Source organism: Siniperca chuatsi, linkage group LG17 (assembly GCF_020085105.1).
Source record: "Siniperca chuatsi isolate FFG_IHB_CAS linkage group LG17, ASM2008510v1, whole genome shotgun sequence".
Lineage (NCBI taxonomy): Eukaryota > Metazoa > Chordata > Actinopteri > Centrarchiformes > Sinipercidae > Siniperca > Siniperca chuatsi.
In genome coordinates, this window is record NC_058058.1 from 19,993,826 (window position 1) to 20,009,994 (window position 16,169).

Consider the following 16,169-nt stretch of genomic DNA (forward strand, 5'->3'; position numbering starts at 1 on the left):
TTTTCGTTTCAATACCAATGTTTCCTTTTTCAGTTCACGTTTGTTTTCAATGCCAACGTCACTGTCCCCCTGGCTCCACAGCACAGCCTTTACATGTAGGCCTGCTGTTATGGGTTTAATGCATAGACTGTTTAAAAAAATGATGTGGGTTTAATGACGTTCATGTTTGTAAAATCCCTTATTATTAGGCGGTAGAAACTGATTTCGAAACACATAAGGCTTTAAAACTTAGGACAATGTGTTGCAGGTACAATCAGACAGACAATTCATATTAGACTAAATCCAGTTTGGTCTAAATCAGTGTATCCTCCTGTCAAAGTGCACTTAAGCAAGATGCAGATTTTATATGTAAATTGTATAGTTTATACTGACTTATAATACTATGTTTTTATCTATGTAATGATTCATGGAGTTTTCAACAAAAGTATTTTATAGGATCATTAAAGTATTTTTTTGCAGAGAAGTCTGAATTTCATCTACATCTGTGTGTTCTTTGAAATCATGGTAAAACCCTGCTACATGGCAATGTGAATTGTACACCAAATTGATTGATTAAAGTTTGAAATCAATTTTAACATAGAGCTCTTGCTCATGAAGTGTTCAATATCAAATAAACGTCATGGTGCCAGCCTTCATTTGCTGTAGTTTAGTGTTGTTAGTCCTGTCTAATACTCCAGCGGGGACTCTTGTCCCCTGGGGCAGCAAGTAGTAGCAAGACACTGACCCAAATTATTTAAATTAAAAGAAGGTTTAAACACTGTGCATCATGTATCTGATGTGAGACGCAAAATGTTTTATCATTGAGAAGTTAAAAGTTTCTTGCCCGCCCCCTAGATACATGATGGTAATTACGTGTTTTTGACAGTAAAATGTTTTCTTCACTTTAACTTTTATGAAGTTTGACTTATGTCTGTCTTTCTCCATTGCAGAAACTTATTGATAGTGATGATGACAATGATGATGATGGTGATGATGTTGTGGCGAAGAACCTCAAAGTGTCACCCTCTTTCTTATACCAAGTCCGGCATGCCGCTGCACAACCGCAGGCGGCTCGCGCCTGCCCACATTGTCTGCTCAAGAATACTTGTTTATTTGCCTTCCATTTTGGAGAGAAAATAATTCCTTTTTTATTTTCGGACATAGCAAGAGTAAACAAGTAGTTCCTTCAGCACTGCGCCACACCCTCTCAGCACAATCCACAGCTCTTAGAAGTGTTTTTACACTGATGGGTGCCGACCAAGCGACTTATTTGTTTCAGATATTTTCCCATGGCAAACAGGGCGAATACAAAGGCTTCGTGGTGGCCTGGAGAAACCACAGGGTAGGCGTACATAAGCCTCCATACTCACCCTCTTTTGAAAATGAAATTTATGGCACCTCATAAAATCTCTATTCACGCTTATAAGCACTAAATATAAACTAGCATAAACCAGCAGGGTTTGACTCATTCCTTGTAAACTTGACCTGATGGAGCGTTTTGTCCGGCTGAAGGCAGGCCAAACGTCGGTTGACCCAGCTGCCCAGCCCTAAAACGAGTCTGTCCCAAAGCAAAGCTGAAATGGGTCGAACTCTGAGGTAGCTCTGGTTGCTGACCTTCTTCTTGCTCTGACTCAGGGAAACACAAGGCCTTTGTTTTTGTCATTTGTTGACATAAGGGCAGGAAACTCCCTCTCCACGGACCTTTCACAGCCAAGCAATCACACTGGAGTTTCTACAACACTGCTCTATCTGTGTGGCAGTTTAATGCTGGTTCACACCCAGCAACCCCTTAGGAACAAATAATATTCATGATTTATGTTTGGGTTTTGGCTTATGCCTATGATTATGATGCATATGATTTACTGATCGAAGCCCAGTCTAAAAAGTAAATAGATGTAGCGATGGCTGTTATGTAAGGCTGCATCCAGATTTGGGACCTCACTCATTGTGTGTGTTAGCCACTGCGAGACCCACGGCTGGCACAGAGGGCTCCAGCAGCACCCCTCTGGGTCCCTGTGGTCTGCGCCTCAGCACATAACAGCCACTTAGGCCGGCATTTTCCCAGGCTGAGACAACACACCACGGTGGCAGCGCGAGCCACAGAGAGGGCCTGATTAAAGAGTAGGGACAATGGAGGGAGAGAGACCGTGGTGGCATTTTCCATCTCCGCCGCTGTCTCCTGGGGGGACCAAGTATGTGCCGTGAAACGTTTGAATTATCCCAGAATCTCTGGAATTCAGACAGAGGCACCGCGGAGAGGACCCTCGACCGGGGATCAAAGAGCTTTGAGAGGAGTGCGGTGGACTGGTGGTGAAGTCGAGTACATAGGGGAGTATGTGTGTGTGCATGCTTGTGTGTTTCAGAAAACTGACTTGACTGAAGCAGATAAAAACAATGTTTGAATTTGAATCAACTTTTCTTTTATGGCTACATGTCTAAAGATGTTTTCAAAAAAGCCATGTTTGACTTCTGAGGAGGCAGTGATCACTGAGCAATGAAATACAGGCATGTGGTGTGTGTTGCTGTCCTTTTATCCCTCATGGGATCAGATAATGCAATCATAGCCAATCAATGGGAGTCTAATACAGCGGGCGCCCCTCTTTAGTTTGGAGACGCCACTCTCCTCTGTGGTGGCAGAGGAAGAGGAAGAGAAAAGCAAGAGGGGGAAACCTCGTCCCTCTCTTTCTGTCTATCTCTCTCTGTAATTATCACTTAATGTTCTTCGGTGATCTGGAGACGTCTGTCTCTTGCTTAGTCCTTTCTTCCCTCGCTGGAGAGGAAATGTATCACAGTCTGAAATAAATCTGCCAGCCTTTTTATTATTGTATATTTAGCACCAGAACAGAGTAGTAAATGGAGCCGTCCCAGACCACAAGCTTCCGGTAGCGCAGGGCCTCAGCGCTGGCTGGCTGTCTTTGCCACAGCCAAGTCCAGAGATCAAAGCCTCCTGTACTATATACGGTTAGCTAGTCGTCCTCAAGCATTGACCTCAAGCAAGTTTTCATGTCTGAGAAAGGCAGCCTGTGTTTGTGCATGCGCTACATGCAGAGTGTATAGAATTAGTTCACTACACAAGTATGCCTTTCAGCAAGCCAGTTTTGCATGAACATTTGTTGTGTGTACTTTTCTGAATGTGTATGTGTGTGAGAGCTTTCGTGTCTGTCTACATCCATATATCTCTGTGCTGTAAGTCAAGCTTTGTCATGGCATTGTCATTGTGTTTGTTTGATGTCAAAAATGACAACATTGCATTTACACAGAAAGAAAAAAAAGTACAAAGTGGTGGCCTGGGAAGTTGTCACGTGGCATTCAAAGAGCACAGTTAGCATCACATAAGATCTGATATATTTGTGAGTCCCAACCAGTGGTACTTGGGGTTAGGGTATGTAATAATATGGATAAATGGTACAAATGTCCATCTTCTGCAAACTTATACATTGACAACTAAATTGTATGAAAACATTTTTTTAACAATAACCACTTTTACACACTTAATAGTGTTAAATAACGTCAAGTTTATAATCAGTTCATAAGAACATATTTGGAACATGACGAGTGTTCCAGAGAGTATGCAAGTTTATAGATCAGTTGAACTGATCCAGTCCGTTAGTTTTACTGAACAATGCAGACTTAGTTTGGCTTCAGTTAAATAAAAATGCAGATAGAATCCAGATTCAGTGTAGCCATTATTTTACTTGTAGTAATCTTAAATAATAAAAGCCACCATCAAGACCAATAAAAGTGGTACCAATTCCCTCAGGATATGAAAATTATGTTTGGCATTACCCTCATCCTCCCTCCATCAACGTCTTCCTGTCTTTCCCTGCACACTCACTGTAATCCCCTTCTGGGAACGCTAAAAATTACCCAGCAGTGCGGTGGCGGCAAGTTTTTATGCTGGTTTTTAGGGGCTTACGCCTGCTCTTCCGAGCTGCCGTCAGAACGAGGTGTCGACTGGATGCCTCCCTGATAAGGCCGTAATCTAAGGTGTAAAGTTATAAGAGGGATTTGGGAAAGTGAGAGGCTGTCAGAGAGCAGCAGCCAAGGGTGTCTTGGGCAGCGTAAAACAGCGATGGGGCACCATCTCCTTGGTTTATGACTCTGTGAGAGCTCTTCTGAACCAACCTGGCATCCAATGAATCCAAATCTCTGTCTTTCAAGTTGGCCGGGGAACAGATGCATGTGTTCTGTTTTGAATACATCTTGTCATGTACAGTTGAATTTCCTTTCAGAATTACATGTTTCTCCACTGAACACCTTTTCTTTAGACATTGACAAAAATAGAAAGCTGATGGAGGAAATATGATATGAGGAAAAGCATCACATGACTCATTGTAATAAAAAATAGTGTCCTCCATAAACTTGAATGATAGTCAAGTATAAATGCTTGCGCAACTCCCCCCCCCCCGTCATCAAATCAGGCACAGTCGCATGCATGGCTGAGGGGACACAGTGGATTAGCCCTGAACTCTTTCATTTTTCACTTTCCCCTTTTTCTCCTCCTCTCTCTCTGTGGCTCATAAAAGATTGCGTCCTGTGTGTGATGTGGCGGAGGAGTGCAGTCAGAATGAACTGATTACGGACGAGGGCCGGCGTGCCTTTGAGGCATGGCACTGAACGACATTCTTTAAGCACTTAAAAATAGCAACAGTTGGCTTTTTTTCAGGTTTGTTTTTCTCATTGGAGGACTTTGGGGCATCCTCTGTTGGCTTTTTTGGAGACTCGAATCATAACCAGATTTTTTTTTTCTTCACCCCCCTTCCCTTTTCTTTCATTTTGTTATTGGGAGTTTGTTTAATCTTGTGAAGAAAATTGGCTTAGCGTGGGAAAGGCAGAACTCTTTTGGGGATAGGTTTTGTTGTTTTAGAGTTGTGCGCATTGTTTTTTTTTTTCAGTGCAGGAAGAAAAAGTGCCAGTTTGTGCCAAAACCTCATGAAGTATAGATAAAAAGGGGCTGAGTGAGAGGGAGGCCACAACACCACGACAAAGATATGGGCTGTCTAAGCAAAGAGCTTTACAAATGACGATCTCCAGGGGGAAAAAGGGGGAGACAAAATAAGGGAGGAAGGCAGTGGAAGAGGAGGGGGGAGGAAAAGAGGAGAAACAAATGTGGATGGATTGGTGGGAGGAGGAGGAAGATGGGTATTGGGGGGAAATAACGCAGAGCAGTGAGGAGGGAGGGGAGGAGATGAGAGGGGAAACATTCCCCCTTGCCCACATTAAAGACATAAAAAAGAAAACAAACAGAAAAACATGTCTGACATAAAGAGGCTGGTTTCCGCGGCGACAGCACAATGGCTGCCTGTGGCTCTCGGGGCCCTCGCCGTCCCGTCTGGGGCCCGGCACCAGCGAAAGTCACCACAGTCACAGGGCCCATGAGCATGTGTGTGTGTGTGTGTGTGTGTGTGTGCGTGTGTGTGTGTGTGTGTGTGAAACGTGGTGAATGTCATCACAGGCCTAGTACTGTGGGAACCGCCATGAAAGGGACCCCACTCGGAAGCCACAAAAGTTCCTTTCTGCTTCTTCTCTTCGGCTTTTAGCCTCTTTATTTATTTGTGTGTAGGGGCGCCGGATGAGGAGGGAGGTCTCTCTCTCTCTCTCTCTCTCTGTTCTCTCTCTATGTCTCTCGCTCTCTGACAGGCAGCATGACCCATCACTGCAGCCCTCCTGCCCTCTTGACACCTCAAATCACAGCAGCCACTATCTCAAACACATATACTGACTGTGTCTAACCCTATTTCTCTGGAGGTTTATTCACACCTCATATCAGCTCAATCAGATCATTAAAAACACAATGCAGCTCTTTGGAAGCACCCTATAGGAACAAACCTGGTGTTCCCAGGAATGCCTCATGTATCCAGGTTATTCCGAGTGAATCGTAGAGACGGCCAGACAGGCAGAGCCACAGGTCCCAGGCATTCCTTATGTGTCTGAAGGACAAATAATTCCCTCATGGGTCCAGCCTGTACAGTGCCAAGATACTCTGTTGCCAGTTCCCATGCCAATCCAATCTTGACCCCAGCGACTGAGCGCCCAGCCACAGGCTGACTACTATAAAGGCCTCATACCAATAAGAAATCAACAGATTTTTTGGGTGTATGTCAACAGCACTTGCATACAGCAGGGAAACATGCAGGGCTCCTTTGACCACAATTGGCCTTTCATATATTCTCTGCAGGGGTCCTAGACAGTGAACAAACATTTGATTTTGACTAATACTATTTGATTACATCTGAGGAGTTATTTTTGGGTACTGTGTTATTCAAAAGATATATTTACAAACACCAGTGCCATTCTTATTAACATATCTTCATATTTTTTGAGGATGTAAATATAAGTAAGTAAAACTTTAGCACTTTTTAAAACCATGGTTATAAAGTGCTTTACAGTTACAAAAAACAAAAGAACAATAAAAATTATGATAAAAAGCATTTGAATGAATATTTAAATCAAAGGCAAGCAAGAATGGTTAAAGAAGTACAATTTAGTGGCTGGCCGTCTAGGTTTTGCTACCTCATGTCATAAAATGTTGTCATCTTTGTATTTCCTCTTGCATTATCATAAACTTGCTTGTGATTTCAATGTGTTGGTCTGCGTTAATGCAAGATTTTCTCTATGTTTTTGTATTAGTGAAAACCATGTGTCTCCATATTCAAGTTTTCTGATAAATTGAAAGATTATCTTCTACCTTTTGTGTTGAGAAAATTCTCTTACATCTGAGGCAAAAAACAATCTTTAAAAAAAAAACCACATTATTGCAAAATGTATTGTCAATGAGTTTAAAACAAGTCTGTTTTTCTTATTCCATGAAAAAGTGATATTTTGGATATACATATGAGGGTCAAACATGCTCTAAATTTAGTTTATGAAAATTATGATGTATTTCAGCTCATTTTACCTTCAATTTAATTCAGTTGATTTAATTGATTTTTATTCCAACTTGTTTTGTGTCTTTTTCATTGAAAGTCTCTTTATGCCTGTAAATCACTGAAAATATTACAAATTCGCAGTTTTAAAAATGTCTTTCAAAAAAGTTTTATGGTCTAGACATAAAACAGCACTTTCAACTGGTTATCCCAGCTTGTCTCCGCATGATAGATAAATAAAGTAAATCAGTGTGAGAAATAAAATGCACCGAAATAATACAAGTTTACTTATTTTTCTCTTTCAACGGGTTACATTCTTTTGAGAGTTTTTTTTAACACTGGAGTGTCCACATTTTATTTATTATTTATTATTGAAAGTTGGTTTTCTGTTGCTGAAAAACAGTACAAATGATGCAGTGAGACATATCTGATCAGTTATTCAGTTTGACATGAATGCAAAGGAAAAGTTACAAACAAAATATCCTGCTGAGCTGGTTCCATCTCACAGACTTTCAAACAATAGCAATAGTCATGCATCAGGAACAATAATTGCAGCTGAGTGTTTGTGCCTTATAAATTGTGGGTATGCACTGTCCACATTCGTGTAAAGGAGTTGCGTGTGTGTGTTTGTATGAATCAGGTCATGGCCCATGTGTGTGTATGTCCCTGAGCATTCACACGTTCATATTCAAATTGCGCATGTGTGCGTGTGTGCGCAAATTGTAAAAGTATGAGCTTGTTAATTTCAATAAGGGACGTTGCCTTGTTGTGGTTTGGAGGGATGGGAGGGAGAGGACTTGAAGTGGCCGACCAAGATCGCCAGAAATCTCCCAGAATTCCATCCCACCATCCAGTGCCAGCTCTCTCTCTCTCTCTCTCTTATGTTTCTCTCCATCACCCTCCCTTCACACACCCCCACCATGAAACCATTTTCATAATTAACTTATTTATTTATTCATTCATCTTCTTAATTACTTTCCACTTTGTGCATGTTTTCCATGCAACTTGCCTCATCTTGGAACAACTGGGAGGTGTGGCCCGGCCAAAAACGATGAGTGAAACCAGAGTGATTTAATTTTTTTTTTTTTTTTTAAACAAGAAAGACTGGTGATACAGAGGAGAACTTTATTCTTTGAAGAGAAGGGCGGGTGGGTGATAAAAATAACAACAGAGAAGAGACTGAAGCCTGACTTCATAGATGTCTCTTTTCTATCAGCCTCTTTCTTCCCTGTTTTCTAATGCTGAAATTAGATCCAGATCTGAATTAAGGAATGATTGGTAATGAAAGGATATGTAGACCAGGGGAGGGGGCTGCTTGGGTGGGGGTGGGTTTCTCTTTTCTGTTAGTCCTGACTCATACTCACCACACCATAATCCCCCCTGGTGATGGTCACACTGATTACTGACACTTGGGCATTACAAACACACGCACATGCACATGTTTTAAGTTAGTTTATTACTTTACACGTATGATATGATAAAATGCAGGCGGGCAAGGCTCAGTTAGGCCTACATCTAAAGCAAGTGAAATAAACAAGGCTGTTGAAAAGCACATCATCTTAAAAGAGACAAAGAAAAAGAAACATCTGGAGTAAGAGAAATAAATCAAAATACACCTGATTTTATTTACAAAGAGCTCACAACTTACAGGACCAAAATAAGTACAAAAAACATACACAAAGATCATGCCTGCATGCATTGTAGCATGTTTAAACTAACACACCCTTCCAGTCTGCCAGGCAGGAAGAGACACACTCAGCTGGGCATTGTGTGTAAGGGGGCATGCCACTTGGCCTCTCTCTGTCTTTCACACACACATATGCACACACTGCTGGGTCAGTCAGGCATCGCTCCTAACAACAGGCGCCTGGGCTTCGTGTTTCCATGGCAATCTGTACCAGCAATCTTCCCACGGTGGCAGCGGAACTAAGTGTTAAGTGTTGCAAGGAACCGCGTGCGTGAGCATACAGAGAGCACTATCTTGTCCAGTGAAGAGCCCAGATGTTCGGACACTCACTGAGCTGATTCCTCTCTTGACACCTCAGTACCTGCCCTCATCTCTGCACACACTGACACATGCAAGACAGATCTAAAAAGTTTGGAAGATGTTGAGTCTGCGCCTTAGCTCCTATCTTGCTTTCTCAATTAGCAAGATTTCTTGATGTCATGATTTTAGAAAAAAAACACCGGCAAAACTTTGTCAAAAGTCACATTTTCAAAAAACAATAATCAGCAGTTGCATGGTTGGTGTAGCCTATATCTGTATAATTCTATGATTCCCAACCAGATGTAGGCTACTTATAGTTTTGCTAATAATACACAGTTGAAATAGTTAGCTAACAGTAATGGATAATATAATTAAAACCTCTACCTTCTGCCACTCCTAGTAGTAGTAGTATATATGTAAACTTGACCAATGCAACCTAGACATCGACAATTCAACTGTATGACAAAAAAATATTATAACAATAATCATTTCTATATAATTAAATTGTGCTAAAAAAACATAAATTCATAAGAACAGATTTGTAGCATGGCGAGTGATGTTGTTCAGTAAATCAGTGAAGCGATTGGGAATTAATGGTGTAAATTATTTTACACCTTAGTAAGCAGTATTAAAGCAATATGAAGTATTGCTTAAAGGTACAGTGTGTAGGATTTAGTGGCATCTAACAGTGAAACTGCAGTTTGCAACCATTTGAATACTGCTTGCATCACCCTCCCCTTCCAAGCGTCTAAGAGATACTATGGTGGCTGCAAAAAATGCAAACGGCCCTATCTAGAGCCAGTGTTTGGTTTGTCCGTTTTGGGCCATTGTAGAAACATGGTGGTGCAACATGGCGACCTCCGTGGAAGGGGACCCGCTCCCCATGTACATAAAAACGGCTCATTCTAAGGTCATGAAAAAAAATTTTCAGGTGATTATACACATAAAACACATTTATAAATGTTATATTCCATTTCTGCCAAAAGCTCCTCCTAAATCTTACACACTGGACCTTTAAGGATGGAGGGAAGAAATATGCATGCTTTTCTGATTTTTTTTTAAATAATGTGGTTCTTCGCTGATCACTGACAGCTGCCTAGAGGTCATGGGTTACCTATCTTTTTATCACTGCAGTAGTGTTTTCTCTCTCTGCTGTTTGTCTCTCACACTCACTCACAAAAAGTAGTTCAATAACTGTGAGAGTCAAGCTTTATGCACTGTCACACACTCCCCTGTAGATGATGGAGTGTTTTCACAGTCCATCATTCCCACACTCCTCACCTCTCTCCTTCCCTCCCTCCCGCTGCCATTGTTCTATAATGCAGTTTAATTAAAGGAGCAGAAAGAGAAAGAAAGGGGGATATAAAGAAGGAAGGAAGGAGAACAGGATGAGATTGGAGGCTAATTGACTGAGGATGACTGAGCAAAGGGGTGGAAAGATGGGGCCGGGGGGGTAGGGAGGGAGGTAAGGAGAGTGACAAGCCAGGGAAGGCAGGGAGGAGGGACAGGGAGAAGAGGCGGGGGAGCCAAAACTGGCAACCCTGCCCCAACTTCCAAAGTCCTATTTTGTCATTGGGTGGCTGTGACAGAGAGAGGGAGCCAAGAGAGAAATAACAGAGAGAGAGAGAGAGAGAGAGAGAGAGACTATGATTGGATGCCAGTGATAGAGTAAAAGACTAAAGCAGCTTGTGAATTTTCTTAGTTGCCATGGGCCCTTGGGGGTCGATCAAGTGGCACTGCTGACTCACAGAGGAAAGGACAGAAGACACATGAAGAAACAACAACAACAACAACAAAAAAACCCAAACACAAGTGACAAGAAGTAACTAAGGACAACAAGGCTTTTATAAGTAACAGAGCAAGAGAAGCAGAGACTGAGGGGCACACAAGGGCGAGTGTTTCGTCCAGAGGGGAGACGGTCTTCAGTGTGTTGCCTCCACGCAGCAGAGAGAGAGCGGCCGACAGGATCACAGAAATCCATCAGTCTATCATCTATCCATCCATCCATTAGTCCAGCCAGTGAGGAAGGGGCAGAGACATGAAGAGACCTCACGACTACAGCTCCCCAGACTCGGACACAGACGAGTTTATTGACGTGGGACAAGAAGACGGCTATTGGTGAGCATCCGCCAACCACACCTGAGGTTGTAACACATGCCCTCCAATCACACTTTAAAGGAAAATTACATAGTATACAGCTGCAATTAGTAGCTAAAGACAAATTTGCTCCGAACATATTTGGCAGTGAACTGTGGGCTTTACAAGCATTTTGACACTTAGATGTTGCCATACTCAAAATTGCAGGCAAATTGAAAGACTGCAGGAAATGTTTCAGTTTTTAAGTCTCAGAAGCTGATGTGGTTTATTGAGCAATAATGAACAAAGACGCTTTAAATTACGTAATGTAACATCATTGCAGCAAGTTCTGACAAACCATCCAAACAACCTGAGCTGTCAGTGTAAAGTTTAACTTCAGGCCTCTGGCAGCAAATTTCCCCTCTCAACGAAGAGTTGATTGTTTGCTCCTTTTACTTGCCAATGTGGGTAAATGCAAAGGTTGGTAATAGTCATTGCATGCATGACATGCATTACAAAAAGTACAGGTTAAAAATAATGTAAGGCCTGTCATGTCTGTAAGGCCTGACGCATGGAGACAGGGGTTGAAGTCATGAGCAGAATTTTCTGACACGATATCATTTGAAAATAAATGTATTTAAAATAGAAAAGAACTTCAGATCAAATACCTTTTAAACAGTTTTGTGAGTCAGGATTGACAATTTAAATCAAATATTTTAGGGTTCAGTTATAATTAAATTATAACTGAACTAAACGCAAATTATTGTGATGTAGCAATATTAAGTTTTTAATCCGTTCCAGTTCAGGAACTCTTTGATCGCATTAAACAGAAAAAGTGAACAGTCAATTTAACACTAAAGCGACAGAGAGGGACAACCCCAGATCAAATATACTGAGGATTTTATAGCATTTCGTAGGAACATTTGAGGCACGCTGTGTGTGAGTGAATTCAATGACATTGTTTTATTATACTTCAAAATATGACACACAAACATTTCGCTTTATTTGAGAGATTTCATTCAAAAATATTGATATTTCAAAAGGCTAAAAGTGAATAATTATTTTCAGCTAAGGTTAAAATCCTATATGCAGGAAACACAAATTCATACAATTAATTAATAGTTTGTTTGTTATTCGAATAGTTATAGAAGACATACACTCGCAAATGCAAACTACAAAGGTATAATTTGAGGTAGAAACTAAAATACTATATGAAAGAAAGAAAGCCTGTGAACCAACGTGTGAACTTAATGCAAATGTGAGCTACAATGCCAAGCTGTTTAACTGTAGTCTCTTATGTATAACTTCTTTTAGGGTTGTGGAAAATGTCTGATAAGCAGTAAAATGACTCCTAACACTGCACACACTCTTTACAAGCCATTTTACCATTTTGCTTTTTAGGTGAATTCCTCGTCTGGAATTACGGAAATGTGGAGTAAAGGGAATATTCATTAGAACAACAGAGCATCTACAGTATACAAAAACACATTCACAGCAATACTGGTTACATCACAAGCATCGAGCAAGCCAATAACACTAAAGACGATTTTAGATAAATCAAACTGCCATGTGACATGCAAACAGAAGACAGTGCTGCCTTTTCAAGTCAGCCCCATCAAACATTAACCTAAACAAAAACACACAGCTAAATTGGCAGCATTCATGTTAAAATCTAATAGAAACTCAATAAGTCTCTGGTGGGGCAGTTTGAAGGGAACTCCAAGCTGTCAGGCTCTTTCAGGCCTGTAAGATGAGAGTTCACAAACAAACACAATCCATATTGAGTGACTATACTCGGAGGAGCTCAGATCCCATGCTGCATATTGGAGCCCCATGCAAGCGAAAGCATCGCCCCGAGGCTATATAATCATCTTTCTAAAAGTGCTTTCACTCAGATGGAACGGAGAACAGCATGTCATTTCACTGAGACTAATGTCCAGAAACGCATTAAACCAAAAACAATCTCGTCTTCCCTCCTCTCCCTGGCGCTCCTATTCTGTTCCCAAAAAACAAATTAGATTGAAGGGAGCTGATGTGCCATCCTGCCTCTGTGTCATATTAAGGAGGATAATAATAACAATATGCAGGAGAATCAAAGTTAACATGTTTCTCTCAGTGCCAATGCCTTCCCTTCCATCTCCCTCATCTCTCTCTTTCTCTGTCTCTATCTCCATGGTACAGCCCAGTCACCGGGTCCATGTCTCCTGGCAGCGCCTCGCAGATTCTGGCTCGAAAGAAGAGAAGAGGGGTGAGTGGATTATAGCCTTGGATCTTAATCTTTTCAGTCCCGTTGTTTTGGTTGGCCCTGACTGTCCCTCTGCTCCTCTTGTTGTGTAGATCATAGAGAAGAGGCGTAGAGACCGGATCAACCACAGTCTGTCAGAGCTCAGGAGACTGGTGCCCAGTGCTTTTGAGAAACAGGTAACTGCTCACAAATCAAGAATCAATTAAAACTATTTCAATAAAAGAAGTAATATACCAGCTTCATAACTGTGTAAAATGTTGTTCATTTTCCCTACAGGGTTCATCTAAGCTGGAGAAAGCAGAAATCCTGCAGATGACTGTGGACCACCTCAAACTTCTGCATGCCATGGGAGGAAAAGGTGAGACAAAAGAAAATCACTTCTAAGCCTTTTCTGCTTGTCATCCATTTTCTGTGGAACATGGACACAAAAAGGCCTTGAAATAATGCTGGAAATTAAAAAGTAGACAAATATAATTATTTATTGTCCTCTTTTTTTGGGACCAGAGATAAAACACACAGCATGTACATCAGTATATTTTTCATGACTAACTACATTCCATTACCATTATTCAGTGTATGACCAAACTCTCTTTTTCTCTCTCAGGTTACTTTGATGCGAGGGCCCTGGCAGTTGACTACAGGACCCTGGGCTTTAGGGAGTGTGTTGGGGAAGTGGTGCGGTACCTCAGCTCCCTTGACGGGGAGTCCCCAGACCCTGTAGGAGCCCGCCTGGTTTCCCACCTTTCCCACTGCGCAAGTGAGCTAGATCCTCTCCTCCTACAGTCGCCCCCGGCCTCTGCCCTGCCCTTTCCTCCTTGGCCGTGGGCATCCTTCCCTCAGATCTCCCCCACCTCACAGGCCTCCTCCTCGCCTCCTTTCCCCAGTGGGCGAAGGGATCTGGCCCTGCTGGGGAGCTACCCGTCGCCCGCCTCCCTCCGTCTTGCCCCCCTGGCTGGCTGCCAGCAGGGCGCACCACCACTACTCGCGCCTACAGCCCTGGCCACCGTCCACAGGGTGCCCTCCCACGCAGCGTCCCCGGCCCTAGCCCCCTCCAGACCGACCCAGCCTTCCCCTCACAGCGCCACAAGGGCCTCGCCGCTTCCTCTCCTCACCCCTTCCTCTTCCTCTCCTTCTACCTCCTCCTCCTCTTCTATTTCATCATCTTCTGCCCCACTGCAAGTCTCTTTCAGGCCCTTCGCACCTTTGGGGTCTCCTGCAGCCCAGCGCAGGGGCTTGAGCGGATCAGCCAAGTCGGCCCAGGGATGGGGGACTGAGATTGGAGCGTTCTGAGGGTCGACTCTGGTTTTGTTTTCCAAATGAACTCAGTGCAGTGGACATGGAACTTCCCATGTGCACCATGTAGCAAATATGATACCTTTGGAAAAAGAAGTAGTGAACCTTTGCTTGTCTCTGCTTTTGAGGGACTCTAAAAGCCATATCAGACTGAGGGTAAAGTGTCAGATAATCACAAACAATCATATATAATGGAATAATGAAGGAATGTGAAAGAATAGAAGATTTTAATAAATTCACATTCATGATCTTGCTTGACAAATACACACATACAGTGTCCAACAGAGCCATATGTGTGTATATATATATATATATATATATATATATATATATATATATATATATATATATATATATATATATACACACACTCAACAGAGTGACGTTGAGTTTTTACTGATCTTTTAACTGTGATATTTGTTTTTTTCCCAAAACATTTATACATTTCATTGCATTTTCAAATTCTGATGAATGTTTGACAAAAATCTCTATAAAGACTAAGTGCCTTTACCTTTGTTCATGTTTTTCTCTGTGTGTTTTTTCTGACTGTATAAGCAAATGGCAACATGTACTTGCAGCTATATATTATCTGCTATCAATACAAATGGCAAAGGAGAGAGCTACAGTACATGTTAGCCACTTATCCGTATTAGCCATGTCTGCAAACACTCCTTGCATGTTCCCCAGCCGTAACCCCCTCTGTATCTAAGCTGTCTCCAGTGATGGCTGATGGGAGCTGTGGTCTTGTGGCTGCAGAGGATAAACATGGTGGGAGCTGGTGATGTTTTTGGGATGCCGCGGCGAGGCAAACAGACCCATCACTTTGCCCTCTAATTGGCAGTCCCCTGTAATTAACTTTACCATCATATCAGTCTATGTATCTTCCTCTCCTCTGCTGTCTCTCTGCCATTCTTTCTCTCCAATCTTGTGGTACACCAGCGGATATCTTCTCTCCCTGTTTGTCTGCGCCACTGTCTCCTCAACAATGGACAGACAGTAAAAAAGAGGGCGAGAGGGAGGGATGGAGAGACTGAGAGAGGAGAAAACAAAGAAAAAGATCTGAAGGGCTGTGGTTGGGTGACTGATTTGGCGTAGACGTTCAATAACAGGGTGGGAGGGGGGCAAGAGACAGGGTTAAGGGGAAATGAGAGGGATTGTGAAGGTTTAAGAGGACAGGAAGAGAAATAGTGTGAATCACAGAGAGTCGGCCAGCGCATTCAGGGTGCACAAGAAACCCCAATGATGAATGACAGTTGCAACGAGTTGTTTCTCAAGAAGATCAGCATAATTGTGCCGTGCTTCACCAAAACGGCTCCGTGGGGATGAGAGAGCAGAGAAGAGCCTTGTGTGTGTTTACTGCTGGAGAACGCTTTGATCTACTTCAGGATGCAATGTCTGTGGTCTGCGGTCCAAAAATGTGTGTGTTCCGCAAAGTGCATATTGTTTATTTGAGCGAGTGTGCTGGTGTGTGCTTAAGCTAGTCTCATGTGATCGCTGCCCTGCGTGTGTGTGTGAGCCTTGCTGAGTGTTTTGTTTATGTAGTGTTGTGTGCACACACGTCGCGTGTGTGTGTGTGTGTGTAATGTGTGTGTGTGTGTGTGTGTGTGTGTGTGTAATGTGAGTTTTCTGGGCTGGCGTCAGGACTGAACCGCAGTGGCGGCGTGGCTCTCGTGCGAGGCCGGCCGGCGGTCGGACGGACGGACAGTATGGTGGTGGAATGTTT

The 16,169-nt window shown here is 42.6% G+C and overlaps 1 protein-coding gene across 1 annotated transcript; it reads left to right on the forward strand.

Annotated features, from left to right (window-relative positions):
* The first annotated feature begins 5,175 nt into the window (after positions 1-5,175).
* Positions 5,176-14,956, forward strand: heyl (hes related family bHLH transcription factor with YRPW motif like). The gene is made up of 5 exons (XM_044171307.1): positions 5,176-10,950; positions 13,090-13,156; positions 13,246-13,329; positions 13,430-13,511; positions 13,758-14,956. Exons 1-5 carry the CDS (start codon positions 10,871-10,873, stop codon positions 14,441-14,443), a joined length of 999 nt encoding a protein of 332 aa, XP_044027242.1. The 5' UTR covers positions 5,176-10,870; the 3' UTR covers positions 14,444-14,956.
* The last annotated feature ends 1,213 nt before the right edge of the window (positions 14,957-16,169 follow it).